At 43.7% G+C, this 20,457-nt stretch overlaps 1 protein-coding gene and 1 long non-coding RNA gene across 3 annotated transcripts in view; one reads left to right on the top strand and one right to left on the bottom strand.

Moving 5' to 3' along the window:
• ADAMTS9 (ADAM metallopeptidase with thrombospondin type 1 motif 9) overlaps positions 1 to 20,457 on the top strand; it is a 160,610-nt gene that overhangs the window by 112,934 nt on the left and 27,219 nt on the right. Inside the window, exons 29-30 of one of the 2 annotated variants that reach the window (XM_042929906.1) lie at positions 4,296 to 4,463; positions 11,402 to 11,575. In XM_042929906.1, coding sequence (XP_042785840.1) covers positions 4,296 to 4,463; positions 11,402 to 11,575 — 342 coding nt within the window. The remainder of the gene's footprint in view (positions 1 to 4,295; positions 4,464 to 11,401; positions 11,576 to 20,457) is intronic. The other variant, XM_042929907.1, reaches the window with a different exon arrangement.
• Positions 11,494 to 19,623, bottom strand: LOC122214531. Its single transcript, XR_006199932.1, has 3 exons — positions 19,528 to 19,623; positions 11,648 to 11,842; positions 11,494 to 11,550 (listed from the first exon to the last, which is right to left on the bottom strand). It is a non-coding gene; the product is annotated as an uncharacterized LOC122214531 (long non-coding RNA).

The raw sequence follows: 20,457 nt of genomic DNA, 5'->3' as shown, positions 1-20,457 counted from the left end.
CTCCCTCTCTCTAGGTCCTCAGCCCTTCTCATCCTGGCAGACACACTGGGGTTGTTTGCTGGCTCCTTGATGTCTGAGAGACCACACACGTCTACAAAAGTGAAAGGGCAGAAGCAGGGCATCGCGAATGCCAGCGGTAGCCCGCCAGATCCTAACCGGCACCATAACCAGGGCTACCACTGAGAGAGGACAAGCCCAGAGGAGAGATGATGAGCAGACTGCCCATGCCTTGAGTACATTGTCTCCAGCCAGATGAGTTGAAATGCAAGGATGTCAAACTCTTAAGACGTTAGGCGGGTAGACCGTGTTAAGGCAAGACCTGAACAAAGCTTCACCTTAAACATCCCCTTTGAATGGCCTCACAGAAACAAAAGCCTCAAAGCCCAGGCATTTGGGATACTGACCTTGATATTTCTTTCTTTTTTTTTTTTTTTTAATTTTTTAAATGTTTTGATTTATTTTTGAGAGAAAGAGAGACAGAGTGTGAGCAGGGGAGGGGCAGAGAGAGAGGGAGACACAAAATTTGAAGTAGGTTCCAGGCTCCAAGCTGTCAGCACAGAGCCCCACAAGGGGCTCGAACTCACGAAATGGAGATGATGACCTGAGCCGAAGTCACTCAATTGACTGAGCCACCCAGGCACACCTGACCTTGACGTTTCTAAGTCACAAGGAGAGACTATACCATTGTTTGGGAGTGTTGTGCAAAGCTGGGGAGAAAGCATGCTCGTAAACATGTTCGGTTGTTTCTCCAGAGGAGCAAACGTGGGACTCCAACTGGCAATTTAGGAGGCTATGTCCACTGCCCATTTAAGGACTTAAACATTCCCCAGAGCAAGAACCCTGAGATGTAGCCAACAGATAGCACATAGTAGATGATGCACTGAACTTTACTCTTAAATCTCAGTGATGCACATCGACTCAAAAGTCAGCGTCTGGAAAAGGACTGGAAATGATCAGATGGAAATTTCCCTCAGAGTAGAAGAGCTGAAACGTTTGTTTATTTGATTATCAAAATGACAGCTTCTTTAGAGAAATCATAATAGACCCACTCATGAACCTGTTAGATATGAAAATTTCCATAAGCAGCTTCTTTTCTTCACTGGTAAGTTAGAAAGCATGAGATGAAAAGTGTTTTGGTTTTTTTTTTTTTTTTTTTTCTGATTAGTTACCTCGAGAATGTCCTTATCACTTTTAGATCTTCATTTTAGGCAAATAATATGTGAGTCATGCTGAACTATTGCATTCTTTTTTCCAAGTCGGTTCCATTCAAATCCCCAGATAAGAAAAACGCACGTAGGAATGGGTGGGATGTAGCTAATCTAGATGTTAACAGGATGTTTAAGGCATCGTATTTGGGAACTCCTTTGTTCCCTTTCACTTGAAGGGCAATAGGCATGGGTCACACCAGTAGTGCCCCTCAGATGAATTAGTATCAGCGATGTTAGTGATAATTTAACTGTTTCCCTTGTGTTGGCATTGTCCTCAACAGACATCTGTCCATCTGTGTTGGAATCATGTGGGGAGAGGTATCTAGAAAGCTTTGTGGTTACTTACACCAGGTTGGAAACACTAGTTATCTCCCATAACAGTACCTACCTCAATGGTTGTTAGGATGATTAAATGAGACGTTGCACGCACAGTCTTAGAGGAGTGGGTGGCACATTAATGAACGCCAGGATACTGTGCCTTTTCTCATTCTGCCTCTGCAGGTTGCTGTCTACTTTTAGACTGTCCCTCCGATGCCATGCAGATTACTGAATTAGCATTTTCATCAACTCTCTTCCCCCCCCCCCCCTTCATATTAAAGGACAGCTTGCTTGGATGATTTGTATGTTGAAATGATTATCCCTATAGTTGGATTTGTTTTAAGTTCATCCATGTTCATCACCATTATGCCTCTTTCTTCATTAAGCACCTTTTCCCACCCAGGAATCTGTATCTTTCAAGTTCAGCCTTTTTCCTACAGATAAATACATCCTTGACGCCCGGGGCTGTTTTCCCATCCCTGTAAACGTCATCACTGTCCGGTTGCCCATACTGCAAACCTAGGAGTCCCTCCTGAGTCTGCCTTCTGCCCTGCACCCCATGGCTGATCCACCACAAACTGTCATTTCTACCTTAAAAAAAAATAGGTCATAAGTCCACCAACTTCCCCCACCCCAATACCTCTGCAGTCTATTTAGTATCACCATCACCTCTTGCCTGGACCAGTGTACTAACTCTTCCTGAGCAGTTTTACTATTTCCCTTCATGCTGTATGCCCATCCATTGTCCTCTCAGTATCCAGGGTAGAATTTCTGAAGCAAAAATCAGACCGTGTTTTGCCCTGATTTAAAACTCTTCTGTGATTTTTCCAAATCCAAATGCATTATGACGACCTGTGAGCTCTGCACGGTCTGGCCCTGGGGGGAAGCCTCAGGAGCCCTCTTGCACCCATGGCAGCCTGTGTCCTTCAGAGCACTCATTTCTGTTAATAAGCATGCATTTGTTTTTTGTCAACATTGCAGTGTTTTGATTAACACTGGCCTGTAAGCTCCGTGAGGGCGGGGAGTAGTCAACTTCGTTCATCACTGTATTTCCAGCCCTTCGCACAATTTTTGAAACTTAGTAGTTGCTCACATGTTTGTTGAATAAACACGGAGGAATTCATCCCAAATTCCACTTGTGCCCCTTTGTTATTTATTCGTCCAAGGAAAGTTTCTAAGGACCAAAATTAGTCACTAACAATAGAGATTATTCTGTATGCAAGTCATTAGACCGGTGGTTTGTAGGAATATTTCTAGGAGCTTCCTTTTAAAAACCTTCCAGAATTATGTCCCAAGTCTTTATTTATGTCAAAGCACCATAGGTTGAAAGATGGGTATTTTTGTTTTGATCTGAATATTCAAATTGGGCTCCTTTCTTCCTCACTGTATGCTCTGTTAAGATCTCCAGATTGACCTCTCCAAATCATAATACTGTCATAAGATGAAGCCCAAACGAAACCAGCAATGTTTCCCTTTCCTAAAGTAAAAAGTCAGGGCCAAACCTATTAATATACATATTTCAAAATAATCTATTCGCTACTATTGAAATCTTTACAATGATTTGTGTTTACTAGAGAAAGAGGTCTGGCACATTTATGAATGATATAACTTTGGACATGCTTGGTAACAGTGGTTGAATTAATACTAGGCTACGTGTTTTACGTGATGCTATTTATCTATTAGGCATGAAAGGGCACTTTGGTAATTTAAGTTAACAAAATCACAAAGTTAGTGAGGGCAATAAGAACTATTGAATAGGGGGTGATGACATGAAATCTATTCCCATTGCAGTTTCACATTTTGTTCTTCATTCTTAAACTCATTTCCCTCTAAAAGTCAAGAACGTTATATTGGGAAGTAATGTGTCTTGAAAATCTGAGCCAGCAAGCTTATGATCCAAGTGGTAATGACTTCTGTAATCGCTAATGAGGCAATGGACGTTGAATATCTCAGTGCACTCATTGGGGCCAGCCTCTTGCCTGTTCCACAAGAAGCTGTCATATCAAATTTTTGTCCTGACTCCGTGGGCGCTTTGATTCCTAGACCTTTCTGAGAAACCTAATCTGAAATCAAAGTCAAGTTCCTTAGATGTGGTCAGACAAGGTCACATTTAAAACAGTTCAGTGAACTTGCAGATCAAAGTTGAAAGGTAATGCCCCCCTCCCAGAATTGGCACAGACTTACCTGCCAGCTTACCTTTCGGTTTCTAATGTGGCTTTTTCACCTCCTTCCCAACGGACTGGGAAAATGAGAGTTTATCCTCTGAAAAATGGTAGGAGAGTTTCCTTAAATCATTTCATTAGGAAATTGGACACAGTTGTATTTTGGAAATGCACATTTATCCACATCAGTGAATCGCAAGGCATTTGGTTGAAGAAGTATCCTGATCCTGCATAAAGTGAGTTGTGCGAAAGGCATCCTTTCTAATTCATAGGAAGATTTTTTAGAATCCCAGGATGTCATGGTAATTTCAGGTTCATTGGCTTTATTTTTTGGCCAAAATTGTCAGGATTTATCCGCACTCTTGAAGAACCCAAAATACTAGGCAGGATTGCTGCTGAAATACTACGGACATTTTTTTTCCCCGAATGCTATCTTCTTGCCATGTAGAGCGTTGAGATATTACCTTAAATGGTGTTGGAAAAGGGGGGAGATGGTGACTCTTGTCAGGTATGATCTTAACATCTCACGACACGGGTTTTTATCAAACTCCATGTGATTTAAAAAAAAAAAACACAACAACAACCTTGCCATTGCTTTATATTTCAGTGTTCTGTCTCTTGTGGTCGAGGGCATAAACAACGAAATGTTTACTGCATGGCAAAAGATGGAAACCATTTAGAAAGTGATTACTGTAAACACCTTGCTAAGCCAAGTGGGCACAGAAAGTGCAGAGGAGGAAGATGCCCCAAATGGAAAGCTGGCGCCTGGAGTCAGGTGAGCAATGCTTCTCCTCTACGACTGCTTCCTTACCTTGGGCCACGTGGCTGACACCGGCGTGTTGGTTGTGTTTGTCTGCACAGGTTTGGTTTTTCAGAGGGGAGCTTGGGGACGGGGAGGGACGACTCTTTCCGTCAGGATAGTTGTTACCTGGCCGAGTGGATTCCACCCTCGGGGCCTTGGGTAACACCTACAGTAGGATGGTTGTGAGAATTAATTCTAAGTAGTAGTAGATATTGATGTCAGACATCTAGCACGGAGGAGCCCTTTAATGCTTCGCTGATGGCATTTTTATCATCACTCACCACTTAAAAAAACACTAACTCAGATGGCAGTAAGGTTGACTCTGGTCACCTCGCAGGGACTGGGTCTGAATTTACCTTTGAGGTTCTTAAAGAAAGGGCTGTCAGTGTGAAGTATTATAGCGAATGTTCTTAGATACAGCAGAAGTGGGAGACAGACGTTCTCTCTCATTTGCTAGCTATGTGACCTTGGGTGATCTGTTTCCACCTTCCGGAGCCTACTACATTTAGCTCTTATGAGGATTTAATGCAATAATGAATGCCAAGTACTTAGTTCAGAGGTCTTAAATCTAAGAGGCTCTCAAGAGTAGTATTTGGTGTGGATGAATGTGATGTGTGTATCAGATGGGGAAGGGGTAAGTACCCAAGAAACCGATTGCAGTCAGACTCCGCTAATTCTAAACATTTGATAATCTAGCCAGCAGCTGGGTGAGAGAGTTTCCCTGTTGGATTCAACAAAGAACTCCAGAAGCTTCTATTTATCTATAAATAATTGTTGTGTGAACTGAAGTCTCTGACACGTAATCCTTGAAGCTGATCTCTTTACTCTGTACTTGTACATTTTCTCAGCTCGGTTGAAGGTGCTTACCTAATAGTAATAAGGTGCAGGGGAGCCTGGGTGGCTCAGTCGGTTAAATGTCCGACTTCAGCTCAGGTCATGATCTCACGGTTCATGAGTTCGAGCCCCACGTTGGGCTCCTCGCTGACAGTGTGGAGCCTGCTTGGGATTCTTTCTTTCTGTTGCTGTCTCTGTCTGTCTCTGTCTCTGTCTCTTTCTCTCTCTCTCTCTCAAAATAAATAAACTTTAAAAAGTAATAAGGTGCAGTTTCATATATTCTGTATATAATGTTGCTCTTCCCCTCCACTGATGTGCCTCAATGAGGTTTTACTGACTTTGTGGTTCTCCTGTGCAGTGGAGAATCACACAGCTGCCCCTAGGAATAAATAGAAAAGTAGGTTCTAGGTTGGCACCCTCTAGATTTGGTTCTTTCAGAGCCTTGATCTCGATTCCCTAAAGCCTCAAAGAAGCTTTGGACAGTTGTGTTAACATGGGGAGGAGTTGGGAACCCTCCATTTCGATGTGACTAACGGAAAGTTCCTCTAGCAATGTGAGTTTTTCCTAAAGGCTCTGAGCTGTCACCATTGCCCCACATGCACGCCCTCCCCCCACCATAGCCACTTCACAGAAATGTAAAACATGACCTGCATCATTCCCTAGAAGAGTAGCCTCATCCTTCTCGAGGCCTTTATCGGAATGACCTGTGTGTTTGTGTTTGTGTTTGTGTTTTAATTCAACAATCCAAGCATCGGTGCCCAGCCAGAGCTAGTTTCCCCTCTGGCTTCCCTACAGGATCAGATTTCAAGGCAGCGTTTCATATTGGTCTTCCTTAACGGTTTGTCTGAGTGACTGCTGTCCTCTGTAACTTCCAGCCCTTTTATTTGGGGAGCTATTCAATTCATGTAAAAGCCTGCAGCTAACATTATTTAAGATATTGCACTAATTAGCTTGTCCTCTTGTAGACTTTCATGCTCTGTTGCTTTTCTTTATGTTGCTTGGCCTCTACTTATCTATTTGCATCATGCCCTGAATATTAAGTTTAGAGCACGGAGATGATGCTCATTTTATAGGGCTATGTATTTGACATAGAGACAATTAAAAGAATCTTTCACTCTCTACTGGTAAACACAGAGTGAGTTTTAGCCCAGCATTCTGTGGTCTTTTGGGGAAGTCCAAAATTGCTTACAAAGCTGGGATGATTAGGTTTGAACCCTGTGGGGTTTTTTGAACATAATGTAATAGGATTATCAGACTGCCTCCCCAGAAAAGACTGCACCTGTTCAAAATGATTGCTTAGAAAAGTCTGGTCACCTTTGTAGAAAAATGCAAGTAAACACAGTTATGTAATGGTCTGTGGCCAGCTTTGAAATGCCCTGATTTGATCTGTAGAAATGAATTATAAAAGCGGGCAGGACAAGGTGCTGCGTGAGTAAAATCTGACTTGTGCAGTTTCGAAGTATAGCTGAAAATAATCAGACGCAGTGGTTGATGGAGAAAGACGGTCTGCGTGGTTAAAGACTATTGGCTTACTAATGATCCAATGGTAAACAGAAATGTCCCTAAGGCAGGGATACTGAAGCAAGAGTAATGATTACCCATTTGCAACAATGGTTGGAAGATTTTATGTCTGGTTCTTCTGTTTTCTGCCGGTAGCTATATCCTAGTCATCTCTTGTTGAAGGTAGGAAGAGGAATGAGTGCAACTTCTCATCATGTTGAAATGTCTGATGATGACAAGACGTGTAGAATGTTGGGGTTGGCAACGGGTACGCTGTGTTAATCTTCATAGTCTCGCCCTCAAAATTGGTGCTTTGAGATTTAAAGGGGAATGTTTCATTTCTCCATCTTTTGAAAATCTTGAATTTGTCAAGGAAATTTTTCCAGTAAAAGGAGAGCTTTTACTGGAAGACATCCAATAAGGACAAACTGAGGGCTGATGGGGGGTGGGAGGGAGGGGAGCGTGGGTGATGGGCATTGAGGAGGGCACCTGTTGGGATGGGCACTGGGTGTTGAACGGAGACCAACTGGACAATAAATTATATATTTAAAAAAAAGGAAAACATCCTCACTAAAACTGTAAAGCATTTTTAGAAGCTCATGTTCAATTTGTGTAGATGCTTTTGATCAAGAGGTAAGGGATGCACATGAAATTTTAAGACAAAAATCAGCCTCGAATTCTTGATTCAGTTTGAGAAATGTGAAGGCTCGGTAATCCCATGAAATAGAAGCATTCCTGAGTAAAAATCGTTTAATCTATCCTATTCTTCTAGAAAGGCTTTCCAAAAAAATGAAGGTCAGAAATAAAAAGATTAAATGAGCAGATTAGAGTAAAAGTAACACTTTATCGTCACTCGTCAGTCATGAATCTACGCAGTGGAGTCATTCATCAGTCCTGAGATGCATGTGTCTCTCACACCTTAACCTCACTGTTCTCAGAATGGGCCTAACAGCCGACAGAATGCCATGATTTAATTAAAATAGACCTTTTTTGTAGCGATACAAAACATTATGCTTTGTCTTGCAATCAGCGGTGCCTTAGGTTAAGGGAAAAGAACTAATTTTTTAAAAGCTCTCCACCATTCATGCCAAAATGCAAACTGGCAAGTTGCCTTGTGAATCCACCAGCCATTTTTGGTGAGGACTTTCCTTGTGAATCCAGTGAGAGCAGCTTGGTTTTGGTGTTTGATTCTGAAGTATTCTGCAAGTATTTAATGCAGAAACATGGCAAACGTGTAGCTCGTGTCCTTTGAGAAATCAAGGAAACCATGTGAACAGAGTCGGTGATGAGAAAGGGTCGCTTTCGTGCTTCGAGTTCTCCATTGTTTTGTTTGTATTTGAACTGTGAGCACTGATGTTGATTTGTGTGAACACAGGCTTCTCACCCACACTCTTGCTGACGTAGTACGGAAGACTGCATCATATTAGCACCATATTTTAAAACTGGAAGCCAAATTCTAATCCACAGTAACCATGGTACATTGCCTAGGGCAGAATTCACTTTGGCTGCTTTTGGGTTTTGTTTTTGCTGGAGTTGGAGTGATTATCTCTGTTCCTTGCCGTATTTGTGCACGATCTCCCTAAAAGGTTTATTAGGAAGTACAAAGATATGTCGTGTGCCATGCTCGGCATGGAGCTAAGCCCTCAACTAGGGGGTGATTTTGTCCTTTGGGACATTAGGCAATTTCTAGAGACAGCGTTGGTTGTCACAACTTGGTGGAGGGCGGGGAATACACCTGGCATCTAATGGTTAGAGTCCACAGATGCTGTTACACTTCCTACAGTGGATGAAACAGCTCCCAGCAAGAAAGAATTATTAGGTTGAAAAACCCAAGTACAGAGCCAGGAACATAGTAAGTGCTTGGTAAAAGGTGGCTATTATCATTGGGACTGTTCTTATGTATTAAAGTTGGTTCCGAGAGTTCTTTTTCAAGCTAGTCCCTCCTCTAAACAACATCACCACCATAATTTCAGCAGTAATTCTGGAAGAAAGTATGTAAACACTTTCCAGTTTTCAGGTATATAGGATTCCCCACACACCAGAGGGTGCACAGAGATTCTTTTTATCCATGGAAATAAGTGTCAAGGCCCCCCGTCAAGTTGGTGAGGCCTGCACACCAGCTAGCAATGCACAGTACCGAGAGCAGACAGATGAAACATAGCTCCCGGCTCAGTAGTTTGGAACGAAAAACACCTCCTTTCAGACCTGCGCATCCTGTGCCGGAATGATGGCAGAGGGAGCACATTAGCAGAGACTGCCCGACCTTTTTCTTTTACAAACCAACTAAAGCCTGTTCCAAATGGAACCAGAAGCATTAAGCACACACATGTGCACACAGCACAACCCTCACCACCTCCAGGGTCACGCAGAGGTCTTTCGGTTGCTGTTTTATTCACGAGGTTTCCATACACATCGCTCAGAATTCTCCGAGCAAGCCTGACTGGCTGTGTATGCAACTCATTGCCTCCCTTCAGACACAGTGCGGGCAGAAAAGTGCAACCCAGAGAGTTCACTCGGATGCAGCCTATTACATTCAGAATAAAGATGACCGTAGATGCAGGATTCAGAAAGGCAGAGCTCGTCCCTCACATGCCTTTAAGTCGTGTCAAAACTTTTATTTTTTATTTCACACCTGGCTTTGACATTATAAACATCAGAAGCCACGACGGCATGTTATATAGTTGAACTTTCCTGTGTCTTTGCCTTTTGAAAAAGTATTCAACACTGGAGGAAGTGATTTTTTTTAGTTTTGGATACTTCTGGCTCTTAATACCTTACCTTCGTTGAACCATAAGTAATTTACTCAATAACAATAGCATCAAAAAGAGGTTTCATTTATTTAGAGCTTGAATAGGAGACACTCTGAAAGTCTTTCATGGTTTTTTTTTTCCTTTTTCTTTAGGTTATTAAAACGTTAGGAGACTTTGAATATATATCAGCCCTATGCCATGTTCATATTTGTTTACCTAATGGTTCTTAATCTTTCTTTGTATTTCCATTTCGATACACTGTTCTGGAAATGTACTCTTTTATATTTAAGACCCCAAATTCAAATGGCGGCAGGGTTTGTAGTCGTCATTGTTTGTTGTCGACGATGACGCCCTTGGAACATTTCTGTCATTCATGGGATGACACTCCCAAGTTACAGTTCCTTCATTTCCAGGGTAATCAATGGGAAACATACGTGTAGCTCCCGTGAGCCTTAAAGGGTCATTCTCTGTAGACAAGAGCATTACTTGTCTTCAGGGGCCCTCCTATTCCACCCAGGACACAATGACTTTAAAAGTCTGGTTCCTTCTGGGTCACAGACTCATTCAATCCAATTAATACAATTAAACCCAAACAATAGCAGCTGTGTTGCCTCAAAATATTTCCTTCTCTTTAGCTAGCTTTGATGTGAACATTTGAGCCCCTCCCTGGTATAGACTCATCTGAAATGATATGATTTCCCGAGCTGCCCTCTAAAGAGCACCAACTATTTTCTTAAAATATGAAATGATTGGGCACGAATACCTTTCTAATTGAAAGGACCATGATTCTATTCTTTAAGACTTCCTCTTAGAAATACGGCTTTAATGTATGCTAAACTTGTTTTCTCAATGCCAGACAAATTAGCGGAGGCTGAGCTATCGCAAAAACTCAGGAACGATTTTAAATAAACGCAGTAATATGCTGTTCTTTCCAAGCAAATGTTGCCTTTGGTTTTTAACTGTCAAAACCTTAATAAAGACAATAATTCTTGGCCTGCCTGTAAGTGAGATTATGAAACCCAGCAATGAGGAAACCATTAAAAAGTTAATTTAAAGGAAAGTTAATTGCAGATTTAATATGGCGTTTTGCAACTTGGTCAACAAAATGCTTCAGCCTGATTCACAGTATTTTTCAGGGGCTGGAAACATGACGCCCGCCTGAAGAAATGGTTTTTCCTTGTCAGTTTTTATTCTTCACGTATTCATTTGAGGCTGTAAATAGACACTAACACTTTAGTGAATTCAGTAGTTTAAAAAAAATTCTTCTTTCCTCTATCTCCAGGAATAAGAGCAAGGAAAGAAAGAGACTGGAGAAAATAATTCTGCTTATAAGGCCCTAAAAGCTTCAGTAATTTACTCTCGTTGGGTTATGCTTTTAATCTGCCAAGAAATTCTTCTTGTACAGCACTTATCTCCAGTTTTCAAGAAACTGCAATCCTCCGGGATAGTAATCATTTGGGATTTTCATTTCACATGGCAGCACTATTTATTTTTCGATCGTATCGTTTCATAACGATCTCTCCCAACCTCTCCCATCTCCAAGACTTTTGGTATCTTTAGAGATTCCCCAAGAAAGGTAGAGATACTTTGCTCGCTCACCGGCATCGACAGGCAGTGAGTTTGCAGATTTAAGACATTATCTTGGGTCCCCTTCATTGGAAATTAGAAAGCTTTGTAATCGCAAGGAAAGTCATTGGATTAGGAGCGCATTCCCCATGACTGTGACCCTCGCCACTCCTGCCACACACACACACACACACACACACACACACACACCCTCCCCACCAAATGACCCAAAGCTCCCACTTACACAGTCTTTCTTCTTAGTGCTCTGTGTCCTGCGGCCAAGGCACACGGTGGAGAAGTGTGAGCTGTCAGACGGGAACACACAAAACAGCCAGAGAGACTGAGTGCAACCCCTACACCAGACCGGAGTCGGAACGCGCCTGCCAAGCCGCACCGTGTCCTCTCTATGCCTGGAGGGCAGAGGAATGGCAAGAAGTAAGTAGAGCCATGAAGTGGGCACCTGCCAGGCATTTCGCTCAACCCCCTTGCAACCATCACATCCGTTACCCTGAAAAGCCTTCAAGCACGGTGACAAGGCTGGCTGTTTCCCAAAAGGTTTGCTGTCAGACGGCAAGCGGTTCACTCCGACGAGGGTGGGAGAGCTCCTCCTTTTTATGCAGTTCCTACGTCTGTGTTCTTGAATGTTCCAAGTCTGGCTGCCTCCAGAAAAACTGTAACAGGCCTTGGGCCAAATGCATACAGCTATCTTTCACAAAAGGAGGGGGAGATGGAAGAGATATTTTAAATATGTATATCCAAGCTTGGTCATTCTGTGTCAGCTCAGACAGCCACAGGGCAGACTCCAGGTAGGACCTACTCTGTGTTTGTCTCCTTTCCGTGACTTGGGCTGTCAAGGAGAAGACAGGCGGTCGCTTGAAGCCCCAGTTAATTAGTGAAGCATTTCCAACATTAAAAAAAAAAAAATGACGGAATCTGAAAAACAGCTCAGTTGATGCAGAAATAGACTTGTTTTCTCCCTCACCAAGTTAATGTTTAGTTAAAGAAAACACTATGCGTCCCTGGAGAAGAGCCTGGCTAAGGAAGGTAACACTTGGGCAGGAGATAACCTCCTTTTTCCAGAACAGAATACATTGTAGAAAGGGGAGAAAGAATGTAAGAAAGCAAAACTGTGTCCATTGACTTTGGAACGACATAAAAACTACATGCTGTAAAGGGTTCAGAGATATGAATGATAAGATAGGAATTTCCCACCAGGAATGATTTTTAGAACAGGGAGAAACAGCGCCTGGTGTGTGCTACGTGCTTTATATTCTTCCCCTCGCTTAATCCTTTTAAGCACTGGGCACAGTGGGCATCACTATTATCATCCCATTTTGCAGTCAAGAAAACTAAGGCTCAGAGAGCCAACGTCATTTGTCCAAGCGTCACGTGCCCAGAAGGAGCAAGACCTGATTCTAAACTGAAACCATTACCTAATACTACAGCCGCATTTAAAAATAAGTTTACACAAGCACTCATGGCAATACTGATGTGCATCTTTTCCAGTTGTATTGAGCTATCATTGGCATATAACATTGTATTTGTTTTAGGTGAAGACATGATGATTTGACGTATATATGTATTATAAGTTGTTATTAACAGTAACTATGTTATACTTAACATCCGTCAGCTCACACGGTTCCAAAATTTTTTCTGGTGTTGAGAACTTTCAAGATCTATTCTCTTAGCTTTCAAGTATATGATACAGTATTGTTAACTTCAGTCACCATGCTGTGTATTATATCCCCAGGACTTACTTATTTTGTAGCCGGAAGTTTATACCGTTTGAACCCCGTCACCCGCTCACCTACACCTTTCCCATCACCTCTGGCACCATCCATCTGTTCTCTGTATCTAGAAGTTTGGTTTTTGTAAGATTCCATATACAACTGAGGTCGTATGATATTTCTCTTTCCCTTTCTGACTTGTAGCACTCAGCATAATGCTCTCAAGGTCCATCCCATATTGTCAGATGGCAGGATTTCCTTCCTTTTTATGGCTATTATATTCCTTTGTATGTATACACATATTTTTTTATTCATTCGCCCATCGATGGACACCTCAGTTGCTTCCATGCCTTGGCTGTTGTAAATAATGCTGCTGGGGGAGCAGATAGGTTTTCAAGTTAGTGGTTTTATTTCCTTCAGATGAATACCCAAAAGTGGAATTGCAGGATCATAGGGTAGTTCTCCTTTTACTTTTTTGAGGAACCTCCATGCTGTTTTCCATAGAGGCTGCACTGATCTACATTCCCACCAACAATGCCCAGGGGTTCCCTCTCCTCCAGATCCTCAGCAACACCTGCTATGTTTTGTCTTTTTGCTAATAGCCATTGTGAGGCGATACCTCCTGGTGGTTTTGATTTGCATTTCCCCAATGATTAGCAATGTTGAGCACCTTTTCATGTATCTGTTGCCCATCTGCATGTTTTCTTTTGAGAAATGTCTGTTCGGGTCCTTTGCCCATTTTTAGTTTGATGCAGTCCCACCTGTTTATTTTTGCTTTTGACATCTTTGCTTTTGGTGTCATGTTCAAAGTAAGTATGGCCATGACCAGTGTCAAGGATCTTACCCCCTATGTTTTCTTCCATGAATTTTATGTGTTTAGGTCTTTCAGGGTCAAGTCTTTAATCCATTTTGCCCTAACTGTTGGGTCTGCTGTAAGATAGGAGTTCAGTTTCATTGTTTTGCATGTGTCTGTCCAGTTTCCCCAACACCATTTGTTGAAGAGACAGACGGTCTTTTCTCCATTGCATACTCTTGGCTCCTTTGTCATAAATTAATTGACCATATATGTGTGACTTTACTTCTGGGCCCTCTATTCTGTTTCATTGATCTCTGTGTTTCTTTTAATGCCAGTACCATGTTGCTTTAATTACTGTAATTTTGTAATATAGTTTGAAATCAAAGAGGGTGATGCTTGAGCTGTGTTCTCCTTTCTCAAGATGGCTTTAGTTTTTCAGGGTCTTTTGTGGGTCCATACACATTTTAGGATTGTTTCTTCCACCTTTTGGAATTTTGATAAGGATTGCCTTAAAATCTCTAGATTGCTTTGGATAGTGTGGACATTTTCAGAGTACTAATGCTTCCAGCTGGTGAGCACAGAAGATCTTTTCATTTATTTGTGTCGTTTTTGATTTCTTTTATCAGTGTCTTATAGCTTTCAATGTACAGGTCTTACACCTCCATGGTTTAATTTCTCCCTGAGTGGTGTTTTTTGTTTTTTTGGTTTTTTTTTCTTTTTGATGCAGTCTTGAATGGGACTGTTTTCTTACAGCTGCATGTTTAACCCATGTGGAGATCAGCCTTCCTCCCAGTCCTTCCCTCTCCCTCACCCTCCTGATGGACTGCTTCCATTGTCTGTCATCGTGCCCTTTCTTTAGGACTCTCATTCTCTCTGTCTACTCAGGTTTTTTTGCTTGTTTTCCTTCCGTATTTTTTTTTTCTTTCACCAGAGGATGGTGGGGAGGAATGGCTAAAGCAGGTAAATTTCAAGTTAATCGCACTGGAGCCACACAGGTTCCTGGGATCCCCAGAGACTACGGAATTCTGCAGTCCAGTTCATATCCCAACAGTCCTACTGTTTAGCCATGTGACTTCGAACAAGGATGCTTGATTTCTCCGATTCTTGGGTTTGCCACCTATAGAATGGGGATAATAACAACTACACAGAGTTGTTGTGAGACAATGAGAGATAATAGAGTGGTTTGGGGGTTGACACTATCAGATATGGAAGGAAGAAAGGGCTTCCTGACCTCTCGCCCCCTCAGTGTTACCTCTTGATTCTCTGTTGGTCTGGTTTCAGACCTACCCCTGCCTGCTTTCTCCTTCTCCCTCTTCATCTCGCGCCAGACTCGACCCTGTGTAACTGTTCCAAGGAACAGAAAGTAAGAGAGTGTGCTGAAATGAATCTAAGCTGACTGCTCACGCTTTAGCCAACTTTCAGAAATGCTCCAGCCAATCAGGGAAATGCAAGCTCCATTTACAATTCCTTCTGAATTCCAAAGAATAGAAACCTCGCCAAATATGCACTGAGGAAGTCCTGCCTCTGATCGTACAAAATATGCTTAGAAATGTACATCTTTGCCTACGCTATGCAGACGGATCTTTTAACATCCTGCTTTAAATATTGCTGTCAAGCTCCACGTAAGAACAGAACACCTAAGGAGCTAGCCTGACCTGTGGCCGTATTTAAAAGTTAGAGATTAACCATTCTCACGAAGAGAACAGAATCTTTAAGCAGTGGGAAAAGCAGATTCTTACAGTTACCCACCTGCAACCATGCTTTCTCACCCGTCTGAACCCAAAGCGGAAAGTTTGAGAAAGGTGGACCTGGGTGGTAAGAGAGGATAGAGGCCTGGGGGGTGCCCTCACGTGACACTGAATTGGCAGAGCGAGGCTTGGGGCAGCTGGAGGAGGGAGAAGACCCGTCCAAAGCCTTTGTTCCTCCTACGCACAGCATGCTGGTGGCCCTCTTAGAATGTCCTCACGGCCACAACACTTAGAGTGAGTGTTCATAGCAACTGGGCAACCACCTTAATAGGCCAGATCTCCCTTCCTGATTGCGTGCCCGCAGTCCTTGTGCGTCCCTAGGGAAGTTCTGCTGTAATCATTCATTGTCCCTAGTTTCATGATCAAAGTTATCCTTGTTAAACAGCAGATCAGACAGCACAGCACCCTTCAGACTCCCCTCAGTCACGGCCCTCACCCCTCTCTCATGTCTACTTCCCCTCCCACCCACTCCCTCTTCCACCATCTTCCCTCAGATCTGCTTTGACTTGGTTCCCATCCACGAGTGACACCTCGACCTGATGTCAGTGAGGATGCCAAGGTCCAGCCTCACAGCCGAGGCCCTTGGCACCCACCTCAGAGCCGTCCTTGGCACCCACCTCAGAGCTCTTGTTTGCCTGCTGAGTGTGCATTTTTCCCTCTTGCCTCCCCCTTGTGGATTGTCAAAGCCCACTTGTTTGGGGGCAAGATGTGTGTCATGCTAGGCATATAGGGAATGGCAGCCCCCTCGTTTTGACAAATAATCCAGGTGTCCACCTTGAGGAGCACAGGTTCTGCATAACCACAACAGCAGGATCATCGGGTACGCTTTTCTCAGTCATACAGGTTGCACACTGCACAACTCTGGGGGTACCATTCCCATAGGTTACAATACGAGGGGCATCCCCCAGACTTACACAGTTCAGTGGTCGATACTGATGATAAAAATAATACATCTTTTTGTTTATTAAGCTAGGGACCAAGCACTATATTGAGTGTTTTTTATGGAAGACCTCACTTAACCTTTCCATAACTCTCTAACGAAGTAATTAAGTTTTTATCCTCACTTAAAGATGAGGAAACTTGAGGCTCAGATAGATTAATTCATCCAAGTTCATGCATTCAGTAAGTAATAAGGCTGGGATTTGAAGCTTGGAAGCCTGACTTCTGGAACACGCGCTCTGAATCTTTATATTCTCCTCCCTCCCGTGCCAGCATTCATCTGAGGCAAATTATTTTATTTCCTTCTTAATGGCTTGTCTAGCCTCTCACAGAAGCCAGAGTTGGCATAAAGTCCAATTCCCTTTATTGGGTGAGCACCCCCCCCCACCTCCTTCGGAACATGGAATGCTTGGTCCCCTGGGTTGGCAGTCCGCCCCTAAGCCAGTGGGGTCAGTCTTGATGGTGATGGAGATCTCACTGGGCCTCCTTTGTTGGGAGGCCTGGTACCTACACAGCAGGGAAGAAGCACCCGTGTGCCTTCAGGATACCCTAAGAGTAGAGTCTGGACTTTTAGATATAAGGCGATGGGGCACCTGGGTGGCTCAGTCGGTTAAGCATCCGACTTCGGCTCGGGTCATGATCTCGCGGTCCGTGAGTTCGGGCGCCATGTCGGGCTCTGTGCTGACAGCTCAGGGCCTGGAGCCTGTTTCCGATTCTGTGTCTCCCTCTCTCTCTGACCCTCCCCCGTTCATGCTGTCTCTCCCTGTCTCAAAAATAAACAAACGTTAAAAAAATAATAATAATAATAGATATAAGGCGAGACAATTAGAGAAGAGACAAATGCTGTATCCAGACACGACTCCAGGTTTTTAATATCACCTGCCAACTTGGGGCCAGGTATTGGACCTTTCCAAGCTCACACCTCCCCACCAATAACTGCGTGAGACTACCCTCCTCTCAGCTCTCCTGGCACCCCGAAAATACTCTGCTCTAGCAGTTAGCACTCTGAATTGTGGTTGCCTGATTTCCTTGCCTACAGTGTCACCCGTTTGAGGTCAGAGAGTTTGTTCGCCAGAGTTTTCCTCAGCGTTTAGCATAGTACCCAGAGCACTGAACACACTTGTTGAATAAACGTGGACAGCGGGACCAAAGAAAGTTGGAAGGAAGGAAAGAAAGGAAGGAGGGAGGAAAAGGAAGGAGGGAGGAAGGAAGGAAAGGAGGAGGGAGGGAGGAGGAGGGAGAGAGGTGGGAGGGAAGACATTTATATATCAATACCTTCCTAAGTCCTCAGAATCATGACATTCTAAAATGTCATTTAAAACAGTCAAGCAGACTGTGTTTTTCCTGTAAGAACAGATAGTTTATTTTCTTGCCACACTGCCACGGACACGCTATGCTGTGACATGTCTGGCCTTCGCAGAGCTTCCCACCCCGTGGCTCTTTGGCCCAGTGCAGAGACTTGGACCGTGTGCTCTCATACATATTAGGATTCCAAGGGCTTTTATTGAGATCAACTGCAGAATGATTCCCAAGTTTACCCCCTTAGCCCAGAAAAGTTAGAAAACGGCAGGCCTCTGGTCAACCTGTTGCAAAGATTTTATGAAGTTTGCAATAGGGTGTGTGGACAAGGGCCAGATATTAACTCTATATGATTCCTTCCCTCGTTACTTTGCTCAAGAAATCTTTACCCGGCACCTACCAAACGCTGGGGTCTGGGCATCGGGGACGCAGTAGGGACAGCGACATTGCTGTGGGGGATTGAGTGACCGGTGGAAGAGACGGAAAGCGAGCAAACAAACATGTTCTGTGAAGTTGCCAAGTGTGAACCGTGCTGTGACGGAAAGAAGCAAGGCACTGAGATACAGACAAAGAATGACAGGCCAGTCCTACCTTCTTTAGGGTGGTCGGAGGTGAAGGGCAGGGGAAGATGATTCCAGGTGGAAGGAAGAGGACAGGGTCCAGCCCAGACAAAAGTGCAGGATGGCGGGAGCAGAGCAAGTGAAGGACCAGAAGGCTGAAACAAGACTGGACCTGCGGGAGCGCCCAGATTAGGATTCGTAGGCCAGGGCCAGGGTTTGGGTTTTCCCCCAAGCAGTGTAGGAGGCTAAAAAGCGCCTTCGTGGCCTGGCCCCTGCCCGCCTTCGGAAATTCCCATCTCGATTCGAACCGAGTCTCAACCCCAAACTGCGGTGGTTGGTCCCCAGCCCGGCTTCCCCACAACATTCACCTCCAGCCTCCATGCATGCTGAGCCCTGTCCTGAGAATGTCCCCTTCTCCTCCTTGCCTGGCTAACCCATCTCTTCATCCACTGCTTGGGCACCTCTTTCGGCACCATGGGAATTCTAGACCCTCGCCCTTACTCCTCTCTTGCTGTCACAGTTGTGGGACACCTTCGTGGCTTCTTTTCGCCATCCTGCTCTGTTCTGAAACCCGCACCTGCTCCTCTGGCCATACGAGGCAGCCCTAAGTGTTGAATGCCGATGGTCACCAGGTAGCCAGCTGTCCTGGCATATGGACAGCAAGCTGGGAGTAGCAGCCACCTGGGTGTCATAACAGAGAGAGAACATGAGTAGGAAGATGTCAGGGCTGTATCCCAGGGCCCAGCACAGAACTCGGTCCCCCTGCAAATATCGGTTGAATGAGTGAATAACTTGGAAGTTATCAAATATCTCCATAGTCCTATTTCTGCCTTTTTCCCTTATGAATATACTGTTTGGGGGCAAGAATGTCCCAACTCCACACACCTGACTTTAAAATGAGCTTTGAGAAAGAACCCATTAGTAATTTGAAGGCTGCTTTTTTTCTTTTTCAATTTAAAGCATTGTTAGAAATTGATTCGTAATTACTGTTGCTTATCACATAAAACTCTGCAGAGTATACACAAAACACTGTGCCATCAAGGTCCCCACTCGTTCTGTCACTCGTCTGTCCACACGCTGTCTGACAATGGTAGTCTCGCATTGGAAACGACACGACAAATGACTTTGTCCGTGAACAAAATCGACAGCCTTAAAAGGTAGACCATGTAAATATGAAATGATTTTTTTTTTCCTACCCATGGTTAGGGCATCTCATGAAAAAGTGTAAAGCAACTCCATTACCATGTTTAAGGAAAGGCAGTTTCTACTCCCTGCGTTAAAGGACCCTCTTTAGACCATTACCCTGTGGCCAACCTACCTGGTTAAACAAAATAGTCCCTTAAAAGTTTACGGTAGCTCTTCCTCACTCTCAAATGTCGACAGCTATTTTCCTCCTGTTAATCTCAGCACATTTAAAGGCATATGTAGCCTGCAGGGCGATGAGCAAGCTACCCAGTTTAGTGCAGCCCCGTGACCCGTGGCTTGATGAATTATAGTTATTTCTCAGAGCTGTAACGAGAGTCGAGAAAACCTTTTGGAAGTGAAAATGAGGCTAGTTGAACTTCCTGGCTGTTTTTAGAACATAGAACATAGAACATAGAAAGAGTCCTTAATTCTGGGTTTGGTGGGCAGTGATATTCCCAAAAGCTGGTAAAATTCAGGAGCTTGGGTGGGTTTGCTTTCTGTGCCCCCAGCCCCCGTGCTCTAGTTAGGACCCCAGGAGAAAAGCCTTGCCAGGTGACTTTCAGAGCTGCTGTTGACTAATTCCAACACCCTGGACGAGTCACTTATTTACCTAGCTTAATTTTTCTAAAAGCAATGTTCATAAGGTCTCCCAACTAACTCCCTTCTCCACCATTGGCAAAAGAGTTTTCATGGTAGTTAACCTTTCCTGGACACCAAGGCAGAAGCCCTTAAAAAGCAAATAGGTGTCTAGAAGTCCTTGCATTTCTATCGAAACTGTTACTTATTGGCACAGATTAGAGCCCGAGGGATTAATGAAGAAGACACTGGAAGGTTTAGTCCAGTTTGGGCCGCTCAGTAATCAGGATCTGAGTCACCTAAGTCCCGATTTTCTAAGGAATTACTTTTTCTCCAGGCAGTTAAGTGTTTCTTCTGCATTTGTATACACATCATAGATTAACCACGGCTTTGTTTTGCTTTTGAACATTCAGTGGCTCTGTAACTCATTTGGGATTGTGTGTGTGTGTGTGTGTGTGTGTGTGAATAAACAAAAGTGTTATTGCTT

This window comes from Panthera leo, chromosome A2 (assembly GCF_018350215.1).
Source record: "Panthera leo isolate Ple1 chromosome A2, P.leo_Ple1_pat1.1, whole genome shotgun sequence".
Taxonomy (NCBI): Eukaryota; Metazoa; Chordata; class Mammalia; order Carnivora; family Felidae; genus Panthera; species Panthera leo.
Note: the sequence above shows the minus strand (reverse complement) of the source record. Positions and strands in the feature narration are given on the sequence as shown.